Source organism: Ornithodoros turicata, chromosome 6, assembly GCF_037126465.1.
Source record: "Ornithodoros turicata isolate Travis chromosome 6, ASM3712646v1, whole genome shotgun sequence".
Classification (NCBI taxonomy): domain Eukaryota; kingdom Metazoa; phylum Arthropoda; class Arachnida; order Ixodida; family Argasidae; genus Ornithodoros; species Ornithodoros turicata.
Window position 1 is genome coordinate 65,041,899 of NC_088206.1, and position 18,009 is coordinate 65,059,907.

The 18,009-nt window shown below is 45.0% G+C and overlaps 2 protein-coding genes across 4 annotated transcripts in view; one reads left to right on the plus strand and one right to left on the minus strand.

The window, feature by feature from the left end:
• Window positions 1–814: 814 nt before the first annotated feature.
• Window positions 815–10,859, plus strand: LOC135398170 (gastrula zinc finger protein XlCGF8.2DB-like). 3 transcript variants are annotated; one of them, XM_064629597.1, is made up of 4 exons: window positions 815–903; window positions 6,449–6,570; window positions 6,653–6,829; window positions 9,358–10,858. In XM_064629597.1, exons 3-4 carry the CDS (start codon window positions 6,713–6,715, stop codon window positions 10,255–10,257), a joined length of 1,017 nt encoding a protein of 338 aa, XP_064485667.1. In that variant the 5' UTR covers window positions 815–903; window positions 6,449–6,570; window positions 6,653–6,712; the 3' UTR covers window positions 10,258–10,858. The 3 variants fall into 3 exon arrangements, with proteins under 3 accessions (XP_064485667.1, XP_064485668.1, XP_064485669.1); XM_064629599.1 differs by lacking the exon at window positions 815–903 and adding an exon at window positions 1,107–1,122; XM_064629598.1 differs by having other exon boundaries at window positions 6,449–6,829; window positions 9,358–10,859.
• A 955-nt stretch (window positions 10,860–11,814) lies between these two features.
• LOC135398689 (papilin-like) overlaps window positions 11,815–18,009 on the minus strand; it is a 45,711-nt gene continuing 39,516 nt past the window's right edge. Inside the window, exons 20-23 of the mRNA XM_064630073.1 lie at window positions 16,072–16,242; window positions 14,841–15,011; window positions 14,016–14,126; window positions 11,815–13,035 (exon numbers count right to left, since the gene is read on the minus strand). Of these exons, the coding sequence (XP_064486143.1) occupies window positions 12,746–13,035; window positions 14,016–14,126; window positions 14,841–15,011; window positions 16,072–16,242 (743 nt within the window). The 3' untranslated portion in view covers window positions 11,815–12,745. The remainder of the gene's footprint in view (window positions 13,036–14,015; window positions 14,127–14,840; window positions 15,012–16,071; window positions 16,243–18,009) is intronic.

Genomic DNA, 18,009 nt, shown 5'->3' on the forward strand with positions numbered 1-18,009 from the left:
CATTACTTTTCTGACCCACCTCGTAGGTCACGGGCGACGCAACATCCCTTGCCTTTTTTTTTGTTGTTGTTATATTTATAATATTAAATATTTAAAATTTAGTGTCCCCTTAAGATTTAGGATTATTCAAACGTCGAAAGATGTCGCCTTAACGACCTGATCTAATCTCCTGGCTCGCATGCAAATGAGAGATCCAATTCTATCGTCCATTCGATGTTGACCGTTCGTTATGTATAAAGTCGCCCCTGTCTCCGTGGGTGCTTGAGAACGACGTTCGCGGGTACATAGATGGTAATCTTTTAATCTTTCTCATCCATTTGATTGCAAAAGTACGGTTTCCGAGACAACACGCAGAAAATTCTCACTGCACAGCTAGCACGCGTTTAATAGACAACAAGTCATCCTATTTTCAACAAACCTTCGGAAAGTTAAAAAGTGGAATGAGAGGGGGCTCGCTTAACGCATTTGGTATACGTGCGGCTATCTCAATTTATTCCTTGAGAAGTATCCGCAAAATATCCCCTTCTTTGTACAAATGCAAATGTTCAAGTTGGGATATATGTGCCAAATTTCCTCCAACGGTTTCTGCTACAATATTTCGTAGAAGCGCGAAAGAGGAGCGACATTGCAGCATGCGCTGTAAATACAAGCCTCACCAGTATGATGTTTGGCGGTTACATCCAAGTGATGTTTGGCAGTTTTTGTTTTGCCTCTCGGCCGTGGTTCGAGATGTCGCTTAAGTCGTTTCCAGTGCGAGTGCGTATGCCTTTTATAAAGCAGTCTGTCAGGTATGCTTGTCAAGGCCGCGGAACCTGAACAGCAAGTGTGTTGTGGACCTATTTGTGTGAAGCCACGCAGAAGGCCGCACAACGGCGCCAACTGGAATCTAAAACCGCACACAAGGTGAGTGGTCAGCTCCATGCAGTGTTGTACGTAACGTCGTTACAATGGGGATGGATCGTCGGGGTCCGGGTGATCCAGGGCCCGACGGGTTTTAATGTCATGATACGTGAGGAGGGAGGCCCGAGCAGCACTTATCCGGAGTCATCATCCGGGGCCCGTATTGTCTCTCGCCGACCCTGATTACAAGTAACGGAGTTACCGTAATCGATAGGTTTTTCGGTACGTAACTGCGGATCGCGATACTTTTTGAAATCACCTTCGGAAAAGCATTTTTACTTTTACTACTTTTACTCACGTAAGGAATATTGATATCGCGATGATGTGTTGCGGTAGCGGGTACTTGCTCACCGTACACATTCTTTTGCGCAGGAAAAAGAAAAAAAAACTTCTCTTACACGGTAGGCGGAAACGTGTATTTTATATTCTGTTCCTTTGAAACCAATAAATGACCTAGAAGTTTTCTTTTTCTCAGTTGTCTCGCGACGTAAATACCCAATTATTGTTAAGAAGTTTTATTTGAAGTTAGTCGTTACGTTACGCTAACCGAATGAAGAGCTATCGTAACCATGATGTAGTGTGGACGTGTGCCGTGGGCCGAAGTGTAATTCCTAATGTGCTATATATATGTGTGTGTGTGTCTGTGTGTAATACATGCTAATATGCTCAAAGCGCATCGTGTCGGACGGGTATTTTCGCAACAAAACGATGCAACATGACATCGCTGTGACTTTGAGGCGCCATCCCCCGGCCTAAGCCAATTACTAACGTCCTCAGATTTGTGGACTGAGCTGCCCTGTATGAGTTAACTTGTCCTGAATTATATTACGAGATTCAAGCGACGACGACCACGAAGTCTCTAGAGTTGACGAATTGAGCGGTTCGGAGTATAACAGTGGTATATTGTCGAGATGCAACTTTTCCTCGCATAGTGAACGTAGGTGCATTATGGCGCGTTGTAATACGTAATAAAGATATATTAACTTATACAACATCACCGCGTTAGTTATACGAGTAGGTGCGGTGTGCCCTTCAAAATCACACTTCAATCATTGCGTACGTGTTGTCCAGCTTTCACGTGGAGATGTGTGTCATGATGCTGTCACGTTCGTATCTCACGGCACCCAATGGCTTTCCTAATTTGATCTCATTTACTTTAAGAAGCTGAAGAGTACGAGAAGCAGGCTTCCTTGGAAGAGTTTATAACGACATGAGCCAACCTCTGAAACGGGGAACTTGATTATTTGTAATAGAAGTGTGAGAAGGTGAAAAGGGTTTTGGTTGTTGCACTGCAACGCGACGGAGACAGACAGAGGACACTCAAGGACAACGCTGTCAGTGTGTGTTCTCTATGTACATGCCTCCGTCGCGCTGTCTGATGTTTCAATTATTGGCAATAGTTCTTGCAAGTTTCAAAACCTTAGCTAGATGAGCAAGTAAACTAGAAAGAAAAAGATAGACAGTGAAAAGTATGATGTGTTGATTCTCTTTACTGAACCAGGTTATTCCAGTTTTTCAAAAGTTATCCTCTCATAAAGCGCGAAGTAAAATAAAATAGCCAGTAGTCTTCACAGCCGTTGACGTCTACATGATGGTACAACTTGATAGTTGGACTCAATCCGCAATTCAAACAATCCCCAAAATCTCGGTCACCCCCCCCCCCCCCCACCCACCGGCGCACTCCGCCACTATGCTCAGCCGCTATGCGGGAAGCGGCCTTACAGGATGTGAATTCAATGGGAGACAGCGTTTATGCCAATTAACAGCAAAGCAGAATAAAATTTTAAAGATGTCATCGTCTAATAGAGAAGAATACCACGTAAAGAACCCCTGGAGACATGAAAGGCACCAGCAGAATATAAGCCTAGTGCACCCTGGCCAAATGAATTTTAATGCATTGCGCCTATTGCGATTCCGTCGATTTTTGACAGCGCCCATGATTAGACTACGATTTTTCGACAAAGGCAGTCAAATTCTGGAAATGTCATCGCCTATTTTTGTTCATTACGTCTTCCATGCCACATTCCAGTCAGGGCACGATGTGTGAGTGTTAATCCTGATGCACCCAGGGCTTTCAAAGCTGCGACTCAGACAGGGTTCCCCTCCTAGGCGCTCGTCGGACTAAGTCCCAGTATTATCGTAATACGCATGCGCTGAGACTGTACGGCCGGTCTGAAGGAGTTCGAAAGGCGAACGGTCATTTTTTCCAGAACTCGAAAGGGCTGACAGAATAGACAACTTTATGTTGAGTGAGTAATATACAAATGATACCGTTTTGTGTTTTATATCGCTTTTATATTAAAACTGTCCATTTCCAGTGCCGTTTTGGAAGTGACTTTGTCACACGCGACCTTTCAGGGTGCAACAGAATAGCGAAAGCGCGAAAAGCGAAAAGGGCCCTAGTGTGTTCCTCCTCACGTGCTTACTATAATATGGAGAATAATATGGAGATGTTACTCCCGATCCAATCATGACTGCTACTTCAAAACGCGTTTGTGGGTGGAAAAATAATGCCAGAAGAAATGAAATTACGTGTTACGTGAAATTATATACATTTGGTGAGGGACAGCTGTTCAGCTACACCGAAATGCTTTCTTAGCAGTATGTTTCATCATATGCGCGGCTCTCGAACGAAGCAATATTAATTCATTGTCGGTAATATCCAATACCGCATGCTGTTTGTGCAAGTCACCGTATACGTACTACGTCAGTGCGCGAATCATAGTAGCAAGGTATAGTAACAATATTATAGTCAGCTGACACTACTGGTGCTCTCATTACTGAATGTATATTATTATTGGAAACTATACATGCGAGTAATCGTATCACGCTGCGTATAAAATATACAGGTACGTTACTACGTGTGCAAATAAGGAAATTCGAGAAACCATGCCTGTGGCCATTATGCGTTTCAGATAGTACTGCTTCTTCGGGGTCGTAGACCATTTGCGAACAGTTCAAATTACTCTTTGGCTCAATAGCTCACGGAACGCGTGAGAACTAGTGCCAGCCAGCCAGTCGATGAGCGAGAAATTGAAATCGCCTACAAAAAAAAGCGAATAAAAAACAGAAAATAATATAGGAAGGGAGTTGCGTCAGGACAGAAGCCGCCGATATTTCGAACAGAGACTGTTCTTCTTCTGGGCACCGTCCTCATCATTGGCATGGTTAAAGGGTTAGGTGTGACGTGTTTAAAGGTTCATGCGAATTGTGGGTCAACAGTGGGAGGGAAGAAAGGGTCCGTACGGGCTTCTACGGCCGGAGTGAATGGCTGCTTTGTTAGAGTATGGAGGGGATTATGTGAACGTAGTGATCTAGGCTACAGACCGGTTACAGAAAAATGGAAGGTTCACGAACACGTGGACGAAACGGGACAACAGACAAGAATTGGCAAGCATAGTGAAAGATAAGGAGATTAGTGGTTACGTGGGGAAAATTCCAGAACGAGCAAAGTTTTTTATTATTATTATTATATATTTGTAATACAAAGTTGTGGCATGCAATAAAGAAAGCAGAAAGCACTGCTTTCTGCTTTCTTTATTGCAGATGACTTCGTTTCTTTTGGGGAGTCAACTTCTACAGCAGATCAAGCTGATCGTGAGCTCACTCAGTACCTCTATGTGCCAGATAACTTTAATTTGACATCGCTAAAGCAGGGTTATCCAAGAGTGTACGAAGCGTTCCTCAGGCTGAATACCGCCGTTCCGTCAAATGCGTCTGCCGAAGGACTTTTCAGTATTTGCGCGGATACGTTCACCAAGAAACGTATTAGGCTCAGTGACGGGAGCTTTGAGCGGCAACTGCACTTGAAGTTGAATGCAAGTGTGTAATGACTTTTTCAGAAAGTACTGATCGCAAGAAATAAAGTATCAGCAAGAGCACTTATCTTTGAATGTATCGAATCACCTATTCATAGGCCTTCGGCGAGAAAGTAGCGGAAGGGTAATTGCGCCACATTTTTTGGTAGCGGCAGCGGTATCGCGCTACGTTCGTAAATATGTAGCGCCGCTAGTATCGCGCTACTTTTACATAGGGTAGCGGGTAGCGGTATTTCGCTACGTACATTAAGTAGCGGGCACAACACTGGGCTCGACCAGGCGGAGGTGGGTTGAAACATGACCTTATCTTCTTTTTCTTCTGCGTAGATTCCTATTCTTTTCTTATTTCATACAGATTTTAGTTTATTTGGGGCTGCCTACTGCACGAATTACCCTATATAGTCGTTTTACATTTCTTAGCGCATTCAAAGAAAGTGGTTATGAAAGTGTAAGGAGCAAAACACTATCGATCATCAATACCACGTTGGATCTTGTTTATACGGGGTGTCTTTTTTTTTTTTTTTTGTCCCCTACGTACCTTTAATACAGAAGCTGGGAGAACAGCGCGTGTCGATTTTGCCGGAGGTGGAATTACGAAGAGCATTTCTTGAAGCACGTTACTTGACGTCACGACCGAATGACCTCCATCGCCATCTTACATTGTTGTCCGTCATCGACGTCATTGCGGTGCGAGGAGGGAAGACACGCGCCCATTTCGTTCTCCAAGATATCTCTGCACAGGAATTCTTGCAGTTAACGACAATACAGAATCCCATACCGTAAGCGGCTACAAGTTATAAACTGGCAATCTCGGTCGGTTACACGATATTGCACACGCCAAATCACGTGTTGATCAGCTGACGACTGCATCATAATGGCGCCTACCACCTGTCCGAGAAGTGAATTCTGAACGGACTCCGCTTGGATTAGGGCTCTTTGTGCGGCACAACAATGGCGCTCTGATGGCAAAACAGGCTCAACCCACGGAGGGGCAAGATATCAAAGAATCACAACGCTTGAGACTACGAATGGGTTTATACCTCTAGCGTATACTCGCGATGCTTCATTTAATTAAGTTGGGCATCATTGTTGCTTTTCCTTCGCGGGCAGACTAGAATGTCTGTTGACTTTCATGGCGCATTCCATTGGCAGAGCTGGGGCAAAGTTTTGCACTGGGAGGGGGATAAAGCTGTTCCATTTGTAAACGGGGCATGCGTTGAGTGTTCAATTGGGGGAGCAGGGGCAAAAAATTTGCTGCCAAGGAGCAGTAAATTTCACAACAGCTTGTCTTGCCTCCTATTATCCTTAGGAAACGGTCTACACAGGAAGGAGTCTACAGTCAAAATTGTATAGTGCTGGGGAATAGATTAGAGAACATGCCCCGGCGCATTCCTTGTTCACATTGCCATCCTAGCAGCGAATGGGAGACTACGGACTTACAGACACGAAGGAGATGTCAGCCAGGCAAGTGCCGGCTGACTACTTCTTAAAAAAATAAAGAGAGAAAAGGACCGGAGGAACTTTTGCCCAGCACTGTACATAGAGTGTGCTGGAAGATGATCAGTCTCAGAATGGAATACAAATGATCCATGACCCAGTAGAACCACGGCGAAGATTTTAGTGGAAGTCCCCGTGAAGTCCCGCGTGTTCCTCTGCTAATTGTTGTATGATCCCTCACCGTGCGTCAATTGCCGTGGACAAAGTTAAGAAAACCCATATTTTGTTTGCAGGTTCTAACATGAAGAAAGGCACAGAAGCCTGCACGACATCATATCGAGGAGACTCCTCGAAGTCATGTATTGCGCTGTAATGGTCTACAAGGCAGACAAATATCTCGTCGTTGCGGTGCCAGGTGAGTCAGGCTTGGAAAGCACCTTCCGGACGGCACCGTCTTCCAGGGATGTATCCTCCGACATCGACGTAACCTCATACAGGTTCCTCACTGCTACGAGTTCTTCGCATCATACGCAGCGGGCACTGCAGTCATCTGTACTATGGCACGGAAAGTAGGGGAAGGCTCCGTGGAAGAGCAGCAGCACAAGTGCGTAGTTTGTGCCGCAGTACTCCGTGATGGCTATTCATTCAGGAAGCACTTGGAGACTCACAATGAGGTGAGCACGATGTAATGGTTTCGTGCCGAACCGACGCGTTCTCTTGCGAATTCTCAAAAGGAGCAGGGATGGACTCGAAAAAGAAAAAAAAAACAAATGACCAGCCCAGGGTTCGTACAACAAGTGCAAGTGCAGCGCTCAAGGGGGTGTGGCGGGTCAGAAAAGCGAGTGCGACGTCACGTTATCCGTCAAATAGCGAGGCGCTTCTTTTCTCTCTCCCCTTTTCTTTAGACTGAATTTGGCATGTCCCGTTCACTTCTCGCACAGCGCAGTCGACCGATCGCTTTGATCGCACACTGTAGCAAACGATTCTCGGCAGCCAATAAGAGCGCTCGTGTTACCTGACATCACAACACGCCAGAAGGAGTTGGGGGAGGACGACGCCGCTGTGCGCATTTTTGTTCAAAGTGCCATCCATACGTGGCATCCATCCCCATTAATGTGTATCTTCAACGCTGGTTAGGCTCGGGACATTTGATTTTGGATCAACAAACCAATTTAATTTGATTTTGTGCGGACCGGCTTAGGATTCGCGCCAAAGGGGACAAAATACAACCAAGCATTGTATTTATGACCATGTCAGAAGAATAACGCAAGCTAGCCAGTGTGAAGCGACCTGAGGTCTGAGTGCCGTATTGTGTGCCTGTCCCTTCTTCCCTCCGTCTCCCTTCCCTTCACCCATCCCTCTCCCTTCACTAGGTCTCTCATAATCTATGACCACGCTATGTAGAACTGATGAGCTTTGCAATATCTTCATCCCCTAGATGAGGTAGATGAGACAACGTAGCTGTGGTTGGATCTGTTCGACGAGCTCCTTGATGCAAAAGGTGTGGGGGACGGGCAATACAGCATATAATTGTTATCTATAATATGTTGTAATATAATTTTTGCTTGAACTGAATTGAATTGAGCTTAAAGTAACGCGACTGTAGGACACAGTCAGTGAAACACAAAACAACAAACGCAGCATCCAACAAACAACAAACGCCGCAAACAAAAACATCCATCATTATACAACAAAGTTACATACAGGAGTTGTTTATTTAGGAACCTGAGAACGGAGTGGTGTTGCAAAAATTTGGGAGGACGGCATTGTTACAATTGCGTCGTGACTGCTTAACGCATCATTACTGACATGTGTCTAAAGCTGAAATAGCAAGCCCCCCTCCCCTCCCCCGGCAGGGGATGCAGCGGTAAAATATTATGGGGAATGAGGTGTAGGGTGTGTTGAGGGGGCCTGGATCAATCATTGGAACAAACAGAACGGGCTGGAATTGGAAAAACAGAATTCGACGGGGCTGCCGCTAGGAAGCATCATGTGTTCTCAATTAGGGGACTAATTAACGGATATATTTTAATGAACCACTGACGAAGCACGAAAGTAATCGCAGTACGCGCCAGAGTCGTAATTATTTGACCTCTGCCGTCTGCTGCTCAGCTTAAGTGATCGCCAAAGAAGCTACGGTGACGTTGATATCTTCAACCTCATTTTAGCATCACACACATACGTAAGGTTTCACGAACCTTTTTGTTTTCTTTCCCTTTTTTTCTTGGAATGAGCTTTGTGCTTCACCATACGTATCAGCGTTTATCGTACCGAGGAAGGGCAAGAGCTCCCAAGGAGCACAATGTTCTGAAAGTCGAGTGCAATAGGGGTGGGCGGGTAGGTGGAAGGCCTTGAACAGATTCATGTAAAGCATTGATAAGACACATGCCGTCCACCCCTATTGCCCTCGACTTTCAGTACATTGCGGTGCGTGGGAGTGTGTTCGGCAGGATGAAATGTCTAATACGGAAAGCGGCTGCGAACACATGAGGGAAGGAAACGAAGAAACAAGAAAAACAAAACAAAGATCGTGACACATATCGCGATAAGCATTTTCAACATGGCGTTATGACGTTTTTCTGGACGCTAAGTGAGGGCGGAGACGTCACCGTCGCTCTTTTGGCGATCACTTTCTGATTCCAGCGGATGGCCACGGTGAAAGACTTGGGGACTTTTGGACTTCATCAGTGGTTCGAGCGGCAGTCCAGGCGTGGACACATGGGGAGGGAACAGCAGGAAGGGGTGAGGGAAAAGGGGCCTAGTATGCGTCCTGGGGGTCCTTTCCTGGGGGAACTGTGCCGACATTGATCTGGGAAGCCTGCCTTGAAACCCAGGGAAAACCCCATGCAGCCGCGGTGCGAGGATTTCTCCTCTATGTACACGTCTTTATCATCGAGGAGTTTGTCTACCACCTCGTCCGCGTTTAGGCGATTCTCTCTGCAGCACTTGATGTTCGTCAAGACATAACGCACAACAACCCATAAGATATTTTGACTAGTGCTTCCCATGTTCATGCTGCACGAAAAGCTGATGTCATTGCTGCCGCACTTTCCTTAACCTCTATAATAAACAGCGATCCAGTCAAATTATCGCGCATTGCTATTGCGGAAATTAAATTCCCTTCAAAGACTGCGGGCGAAACCTATACTCTTCCAACCAGTCGGTGTCCACCACAGTTGTAACATAATCTTTCATCATGCAGCCGTTCGGAGAAGAACACGTGACGCTTCTGGCACAGAAACTCCCGGACGGACGCCTGGAATGCCTCATATGCGGGATCGCGTTGCTTAGCAAGCGCAACTTTCGGAATCACTACCAGGGCTGCCACACGACTAAGAGACCGTTCGAATGCCCCATCTGCCGGAAACGCTTCAAGGTCTCCAGAGCCTACATCAGGCACCGAGAGATCCACTTTTCGAACAGAGAGCGCTACAGGTGCAAAACCTGTGTCAAGGTGTTCTCGGACAAAGGTCAGTTTCGAATCCACGTTAAGGCGCATTCGGCAAAAAAGGAGCGCTGCGAAGTGTGCTTCAAGTACTTTCCGGGTAACCTTTTACGAGCCCACTATTACTTACATACCACGGCATTTCGGGTGCGGTGCAAGATATGCGGAAAGGAAGTCAGGGAGAGAATCATGAGTACACACGTCAACCATGTGCATCTCGGCCGAGCTCAAAACGTGTGCGCCGTATGTGGAGCAAAGTATAAAAGTCCCCAAGCATTCGTCGCCCACATGCGAAGGCACACTGATGAGCCCGTCGGCGTGTGCATCATTTGTTCCAGGCCCTTCTATAAGGAAGATTGTTACGTAAGGCACATGGAAGGTGTTCACGGATGCGGGTCCAAGAAGTGGTCATGCTCTATGTGCACGAAAAAATTTCTTACAAAGGCGCAGTTGCAAGCGCACACCGCGGTGCACACCAAGGAGAAACCCTACAAGTGTGAAGTGTGTGGAAAGGGATTTGCTTGGAAACACAAAGTGAAAGATCACATGAAAACACACAGCGAAGAACGGCCGTTCCAATGCAGCTTGTGTGGGGAGGCGTTTAAGTGGAAGCACAACCTCGCCAACCATCACAGGGCAAAGCATGTCTCTCCTTAATGGCCGCAAAGTGACGAAACTCAAGGCAGGTAATCAGGATTTGTTCTCTTGAAGTTTGCCGGATATCAGATTTCCTGTGCTGCGACAGCGGGTTCCACAACTGCAGCAGATGCATGATGGTGATTTACGTATACGACATCATGAACAACAAGTAAATCATGATAATGACATGGGCTGATTTACCGCCAGAGAGCAGAACAGTACCCCATTACAGGCGACGCGTTTGGTGTGAACGGTATGTGTCTATTGAAGCGACAACGTCATGCCGGGAGATGCAGATGTTTCGAACACAGACCCTTTTTCTACTGCTCTCGGTTTCTGTCTCGCTGTTTAACAAAGCAGTTCATGAGACATCCCCGAGATGTAGTGTTGTGAGACAGGGATGTCCATGGGACGTGATCACTGTAGAATACTTCGTCTAGAGGACATCCGAGGACATCCAAGTGTTACAATTCTTGCGGATATCCTGTAACAACGATTGCGTGACACCTCGTGGATGTATGCATATCATGGAATACGTATATTGTTTGGTTTTTGAATTTTTAGAAAGGCCAAATAAAAATGTTGCCAATCTCAAATACACATTTTTCAGTCCTTACGCTTTAATAAACGCTGCACCTTTAAGAGATACGTACAATAATCACAGGTTGTAAATGTTCATTGTTTATATCTCGTATTTCCCAAAACGGGAAGCGGAGCAAAAGGAGAAAAGTACTAAACCTTCTGGCACCACTGCGTTCAAAAACTGATTTCGAAAGGCACGTGATGGCCAACTCCTCCGGAAGAGAAAACAGGTACTATATATATATATATATATATATATAAAAGTGAAATATATATATATATATATGCGTATGCTATTTTTCTTCATTTAATACTTTACTGGCTTCGCACTGGGCTTTCAGAGGTGAATCACTCACCCTAACGGGAGGACATCACGTTCCACGTGACCTTTCGACGCCACTCGCTCAAACGTCGCCCACCTACGCATTGCTGATGAAGGCCCAATAAGGCCGAAACAGTTGTCCAATGCTGGTGTGGCGACGTTTGGGACTTATAAACATATATATATATATTGCTTGTTCCGTGATCGTCCGCACATCGGCTGTGCAGTCTGGATGTTTCTACTAAGGTCGTGTTCCACACTAAGAACGTCATATCGAATTATTTGTACCATGTTCTTATTGCATTTAAACATGAAAAGCGGTTCTATCAGACAAGTGTGATCGGAAGACATGTCGTTCTTCGGGTAAACCTGTCTATAGCTTCTCGGACGCTCCAAGACAGCTACCTCTGAAGTTGGCCCATACCCACTCCAAGCGCGTTGCAGCCAGGTCGACCGGTATATCCGCACGCCCATATGGTATTACAGCTGAGCACCAGGGCTGAAGAAACGCGAACGTGGCCCAGGAAAATAATGCTACTAGCTACGCACGCGAGCGCGTCGAGACAGAACTTTATGTGTAGTCTGGTAGCTACGGTGAAACAAAAAAACAAAAAGTACTACTGAGGCTACCTTCATCTATTAGGACACAAGCTTTCACACAGAGCCTTGGAGGTGGGGAGGTATATGTTTATTGAAAAAGAAAGGCAGGAAAAGGCGCAGGACGACCTCCTATTCTCTTAAAAAGAAAAAAGAAAAGAAAACCACACACGTACAGAACACAAAAGGAGGCCTCCGAGGCTTGTCGGGAGGTAGTCGTAACTGCCCATATTTGTGGAGACATCAACAACAGCAATAAATGATAACGATGAGATGGGGGTGTTTCACCGCGGGGGTGCGGTACCCTACCCCATTGCACGTGGAACATTATGTGAAGATTATCAAGGATGAAAATACATGAAAGAGCTAAAGGTCTGGAGCAATCCAGTGGACGACAGGAGAACTTGAGAACTGTGCCGAGCAGAGTGGCGAAAGCAACGTTGTTTTAACCAAGTTGTCGCAAGCGCTTTTGGAGGACGGGTCACTGAGAGAGAGACCGATTGTAGGATAATAGATAGTGCTCCATGTCGACTTCCATGCAGCAGGTTGTGCAATTGGGGGAGTTCGTCTGGCGCATTTTATACAGGAGTGAGGGTGTGCGTGCAACATTCGTTCGAATACTAAGGAGGAATGACTCTTGAGGTCTATGACGAGTCATGCAGGGGATCAGTCAGGCTTGAGAAATGGTGATATGGGGTAGAGTCCGCTTGGAACTGCCGGGTACGGACACCAGAGCCTGGGCTTCTTCAGGCACGGATGCAGAAGCCTGAGTAAACTTGTTATTCAGACTTCCGTATTTGCCGTACCTGAAGAATTCCGGTCTCTGGGCTAAAGCTTGTGTCTTGCTAAACGTAGACAGCTTCAGTTGTGTTTTATCGTGTTCGTTTGCAGACGGTACCTGACAGGATTCCAGACTCTTCATTCTTCGAGGTACAGTGCACATTTATTTCCGCAGATAGAACTCCGATCATCGACACAATTTCGGTGTCCGATTGTCCGGATATATTATGTGTAACTGATCCAGCTCACGGGCTGTTCGTAATAACGTCTCAAATAGCCGGCGCCGTACCCTTGGTGGTACCCAGTACGATAGCCAATACCGTATCCCGCTTTGTTGCCGTGCTGTAATCCATTGTAGCTGCCCCTTCGGTATCCGTCGTAGTATCCTCTCGTGTATGCTTCTTTGTGACCACCTTGTGATTGCCCTAGCTGGCCAGCTTGGGATACTCTGTAGTAGCCATCCCGGAGTCCGTTTATGTAGCCCCTCGTATAGTTCAAGTTCTCAGTGCTTCTACCTATATATGAGAGGGATAAAAAAATGGAGACTTCTCGTAGTGGTTATCTGTGTTGTACGATGTGGTGAAGTTAACCTACCTGCTCAAAGTGTGTTAACTGTTTACGAAAGTAATGAACCGAATTTTGATTTTGTTCATATCTGCTTGCAACTTCTATGTTTCTTTTCTGTGAATTCCAAACTCTGTGGTAGAAAGTTAGTGGTTTGCCTTATTGAATTGTGTAAATAAAGACATGTCTGCTCCTAATATTTATTTTAATATAATTTACGATTATGCTACTATTTACCTGGTTTATATAATTTATTATCAACACTGTAGTGCTCCGGTTGGTCAGCAAAGGCACAAGGAAGAGGTAAGTTACGTGGAGAAATAAAAACAAAAGTTTCCACGTTTTCACGAACTTGACAAGAAATGCACATGTAACTGAGCCAAGTACCAATGATTATCATGCAGAAAGAAAAATTACACAAATCATTCGAAAGGATATCGTTAGTATCAAGAAAGGACAATGTCACGCAGAAGAACGTTCCGCTGAGCTGTTGCATGTTGCATTAACAGTCACGTTGCTGGCAAAGGTGCTGCTGAGGATTTCAGCAGACCTACACACATGCAGTAGCGTGCCATCGCCGTCTACAAGCTGGATATCTGGGACCGAGCGCGGGTTAATTAAATTCCAAAACTTCCGGGGGTTTGAGCTCAGAAGTGACCCGAGGTCAGATTGAAAGAATTTAAGTTTGGCCGTTCTGAGAGACTCCCTATACAGCGAAAGGGCCGAACGATATCTCTCCCAGGCATGCTGGGAGCCGGAGCGTTTGGCACGGCGAAATATTTTTTTTTCTTTCTTTTTACTAGCCAGAGATTTGAGCGAGTGATTAAACCATGGAGCCAACTGCGAGCATGGAATTGTGACCTTGGCAATATGAATCTCAGCAAGATTGCAGAGTTCGTTTTTAAAGAAAAGCCAGTTGACCTCAACCGACCTATTGACGCTGTCCTGGCAGAACGTGGAGAAGTCAGACTGGAGCTCATCGTTGATAGCTTCGGAGTCGGCTCTGTCGTAGCAACGGATATCTTTCTTGGAACGAAGGCGCCTACATAGAGGAACAATGTATTCATTACTACCTCTATACCTCCATTAAGCACATACATCGTGCTGCGCCTTATTTTCTGTTCAGACACCGCCATTTTTTTAATCATGTAAAAGGAACAATCACATAAATCATTCGAAAGGGTATCTCTGGGATCAAGACAGGAGAAGATCCCATGGAGGATCGTTCCACTCAGCTATTGTTTTAACATAAAACAATCTTTTGAAACAAGCGACGTTCGAAAATGGTAAGGCTTAATGTTTTAAACGTGCGGTCTAGACAGTGAGAACTAAACTTAAGTGGTTATAGGAAATTGTTACGGATACCTTAGCGAATTTCTAGCCGTCCCTAATTTCAGTTATTTACAGTTATCGTAGCACAAGGTAAAACGAAAGCAAACAAATATACAGAGGAGGGCAAAGAAGGCAAAGTTCCTTATACCCGCGCGTTTGCCTGCGTTGCCAGCATTGCCTATACGATATGAAGGATTCACTTCCATCAGTTTGAGGAAAGGAGAGAGAGAAAGAGGCCATAAGCAAACTGGTAAGCTGGTATGGAAGAGTTTCAACACCGAGAGGAAACAAATACACAGTGCGTATGAGTTTGCCTCCCTTGCTTCTCCGTGTACGCTGGTATCTGTTGAGCTATGGTAAACGCATCAATACTGCGACCGAAGGAAGAGACAGAAATGCGGTTGAGGTTGTGCTGTGTGCTCACCCCGTTGGCAGGCCCTCTCACAACCGCGAGCGGATCGGAAGTTGTTGCCATTCCCACCGCAGCGTCTGTAGACGAACGCTTCGCACTGACCGCTTGTCTTGTTGTGGAAATACCTGCGTTCTACAGCCCTGCAGTTGCTAACTGGCTTGGGAAGGTCACACTCACTGCGACCTGGAGGAATTAAATAACATTTAAAACTTTATTCTGTAACTTTTGGTGCATAACGGTGTACGATGTTATGGAACTGCACACCGTTCGGTGGTTCAGCTCTCTGGAGTACAGGAAAGGTTTTCGTTTCTATTTTGAAGGAGGCGGAGCTTCCATCGCATACATAGTTCATCCGCATTAAAAAGTATACCTTTCATTTGTTATGTGCAACCTTCATAGCCACTTGATAACACAAGACGTACTCAACAAGACAACAAACATTCAACAACAACAACTCAACAAGACATACGTGCTTGCGTCTTCGTGAATGTTTGACCTTAGTCGCTGACCTACAGGAGACATACAGGAACAATGTATTCATTAGTTCCTGTATATCCCCCGTTAAAGACATACATCATGCTGTGCCTTATTTTCTCTTCAGACACCGCCATTTTTTTTTAATCACGTGGAAAGAATAACCACATAAATCGTTCGAAAGGGTATCGCTGGGATCAAGATTTGGACAAGATCACCTGGAAGATCGTTGCAATGTGCTATTGTTTTAACATAAAATTATCTTTTGAAACAAGCGACGTTCGGAAATGGTATTTTAAAGGAGCGGTCTAGGCAGTCAGAAATAAAATTAAGTGGTTATAGGTAATTGTTACGGAGAACTTAGCGCATTCCTTGTCGTCTCTAATTTCAGTTATTTACTTCCTTATCGTAGCACAAGGTAAAACGAAAGCAAAGATATACACAGAGGAGGGTAAAGAAGGCAAATTTCCTTATACCCGTGCGTTTGCCTGCGTTGCCAACATTGCCAGCATTGCCTACGATATGAATGATTCACTTCCGTCAGTTTAAGTAAAGGAGTGTGAGAGAGAGAGAGAGGCCTCAAGCAAACTGGTAAGCTGGTATGAAAGCGTTACAACACCGAGAGTAAACAAATACACTGTGTGTATGACTTTGCCTCACTTGCTTCTCCGTGTCACCACGCTAGTATCAGTTTAGCCATATTAAACGCATCAATACTGAGACCGAAGGAAGAGACACAAATGCGGTTGAGGTTGTGCTGTGTGCTCACCCAGTTCGCAGGCCCTTTGACAACCTCGAGCGGATCTGAAGTTGTTGTCACTCCCAACGCAGCCTCTGAAGGTAAACCCTTCGCACCGACGACTTGTCTTGTTGTAGAAATATCTGTGTTCTGAAGCCCCGCAATTGCCACCTGGCTTGGGAAGGTGACACACACTCCGACCTGGAGGAGTTAAATAACATTTAAAAATTTGTTCTGTAACTTCTGGTGCATAACGGTGTACACGATGTTGTGGCCAGCTGCACACCGTTCGGTGGTTCAGCTTTCTGGAATACAGGAAATGTCTTCGTTTCTATTTTGAAGGAGGCGGAGCTTCAACCGCATACATATAGTTCCTCCGCATAAAAAAGTATGCCTTTCATTTGTTATGTGCAACCTTCATAGCCACCTGATAAAACAAGACATGCTCAACAAGACAATAACAATTCAACAACAACAACAAGACAGCAACAATAACTCAACAAGACATACGTGCTATAGTGTTCGTGAATGTTTGACCTTAGTGGTTGACCTACAGGAGACATAGAGGAACAATGTATTCACTAGTACCTGTATATCCCCCGTTAAGCACATACATCATGCTGTGCCTTATTTTCTCTTCAGACACGGCCATTTTTTTAATCATGTGGAAAGAATAATCACATAAATCATTCGAAAGGGTATCGCTGGGTTCAAGATAGGACAAGATCACGTGGAAGATTGTTCACGTGTCATTGTATAGTAAGAGCAATAACATACAGGATGGTTGTTGCGAGCCCCCAATAGAGAAATTGAGGGACGTTATATCCACTAGCATGTTTGTCATCTGCCATCCCAGTATCTCTTCTTGGTAGCATCTCTTCGCAGCGTGTCTAATCTCCAGACACATTTGACAGTACAATAGGACTGATCATAAAGTTCATTAGCGTCTTGCAGCTGTTGTGTGGATACTATCGAGGCATGGATATATTGCATGTTGTTGCACTACATTGTCCCCATTTCCCCTGGATTCACGTGCAAGCATACATGAAACTGAAATGTGTGTTTTACTTATTTCAGCACGCAACAGAAGAACAGACCAATAAAAAACAGTTATTCAGGTATCGTGTTACTACTGCTACATTAGAAAACATTCAAAGAGACAGCTGCTTACTTATATATTGATTTATCATTTGGTATTAGTAGATATGCTTTTGTAGGGCTGCTTCTGCAAAAGACACTACACAGCAATGTGCTCAAGGAGGCTGCAAAACTTTTGGAGGCACCATTACTATTGCAGGTGCATAACCATGACCAATCACTAACAGCTTTTGTGCATTGTATAAGCACATATACTGTGGAGATCCTTTCTCGAAATTATCTGCTATGGACTCATTCATCACAGCAACTTTGTATTCGTGAGCTTTTTCTTTATATTCAGACAATAAAGGCCATTACGTAGTTCCACAACGATTACTTTTTTTTATGGAAGTGTGCACTCTGGATATCCCGCTCAATTAGCTGCCAAAGTCACATGAGACCATAAGTGAGCAATGGAACACAACGAAAAAAAAATCCTTGCTGCATTCCTCATGCTAACTCCACTAATATATCTTAGCTGTCGTACTGCAATACAGTTGCATTGCAAAGGGATAAAGGGCAATGTGTACAGAAACTTCGAAGCTCCCTTGCTCCCATTGAACTGCAGTTAAAGTTGAAAATTAGATCAACTGCAATTACTGCATATAGCACCTTCCACATGAATATAACAAAACATAGGCTATAGACTAATCAGCAAATGGTATTGACAATTATAATAGGAGTCAACTGGTATACATGCAACATCAAAATGGAAATGTGGTTCTGCCATACTGAAGCATGAGCACATGGATAAATTGTAGATGGCGACATGACAGTTGTCAGCTACTTAAAAGAAGGTTGGCTTGCGTTAACATGGGTACAGATTTGTCC

Bases quoted from the DNA above. Each gene is read 5' to 3' on its own strand.
- LOC135398170 (XM_064629598.1), top strand. From the start codon at position 6,713: ATGGCACGGAAAGTAGGGGAAGGCTCCGTGGAAGAGCAGCAGCACAAG. The intron at 6,830-9,357 runs GTGAGCACGATG...TTCATCATGCAG, and splicing joins ACTTGGAGACTCACAATGAG to CCGTTCGGAGAAGAACACGT.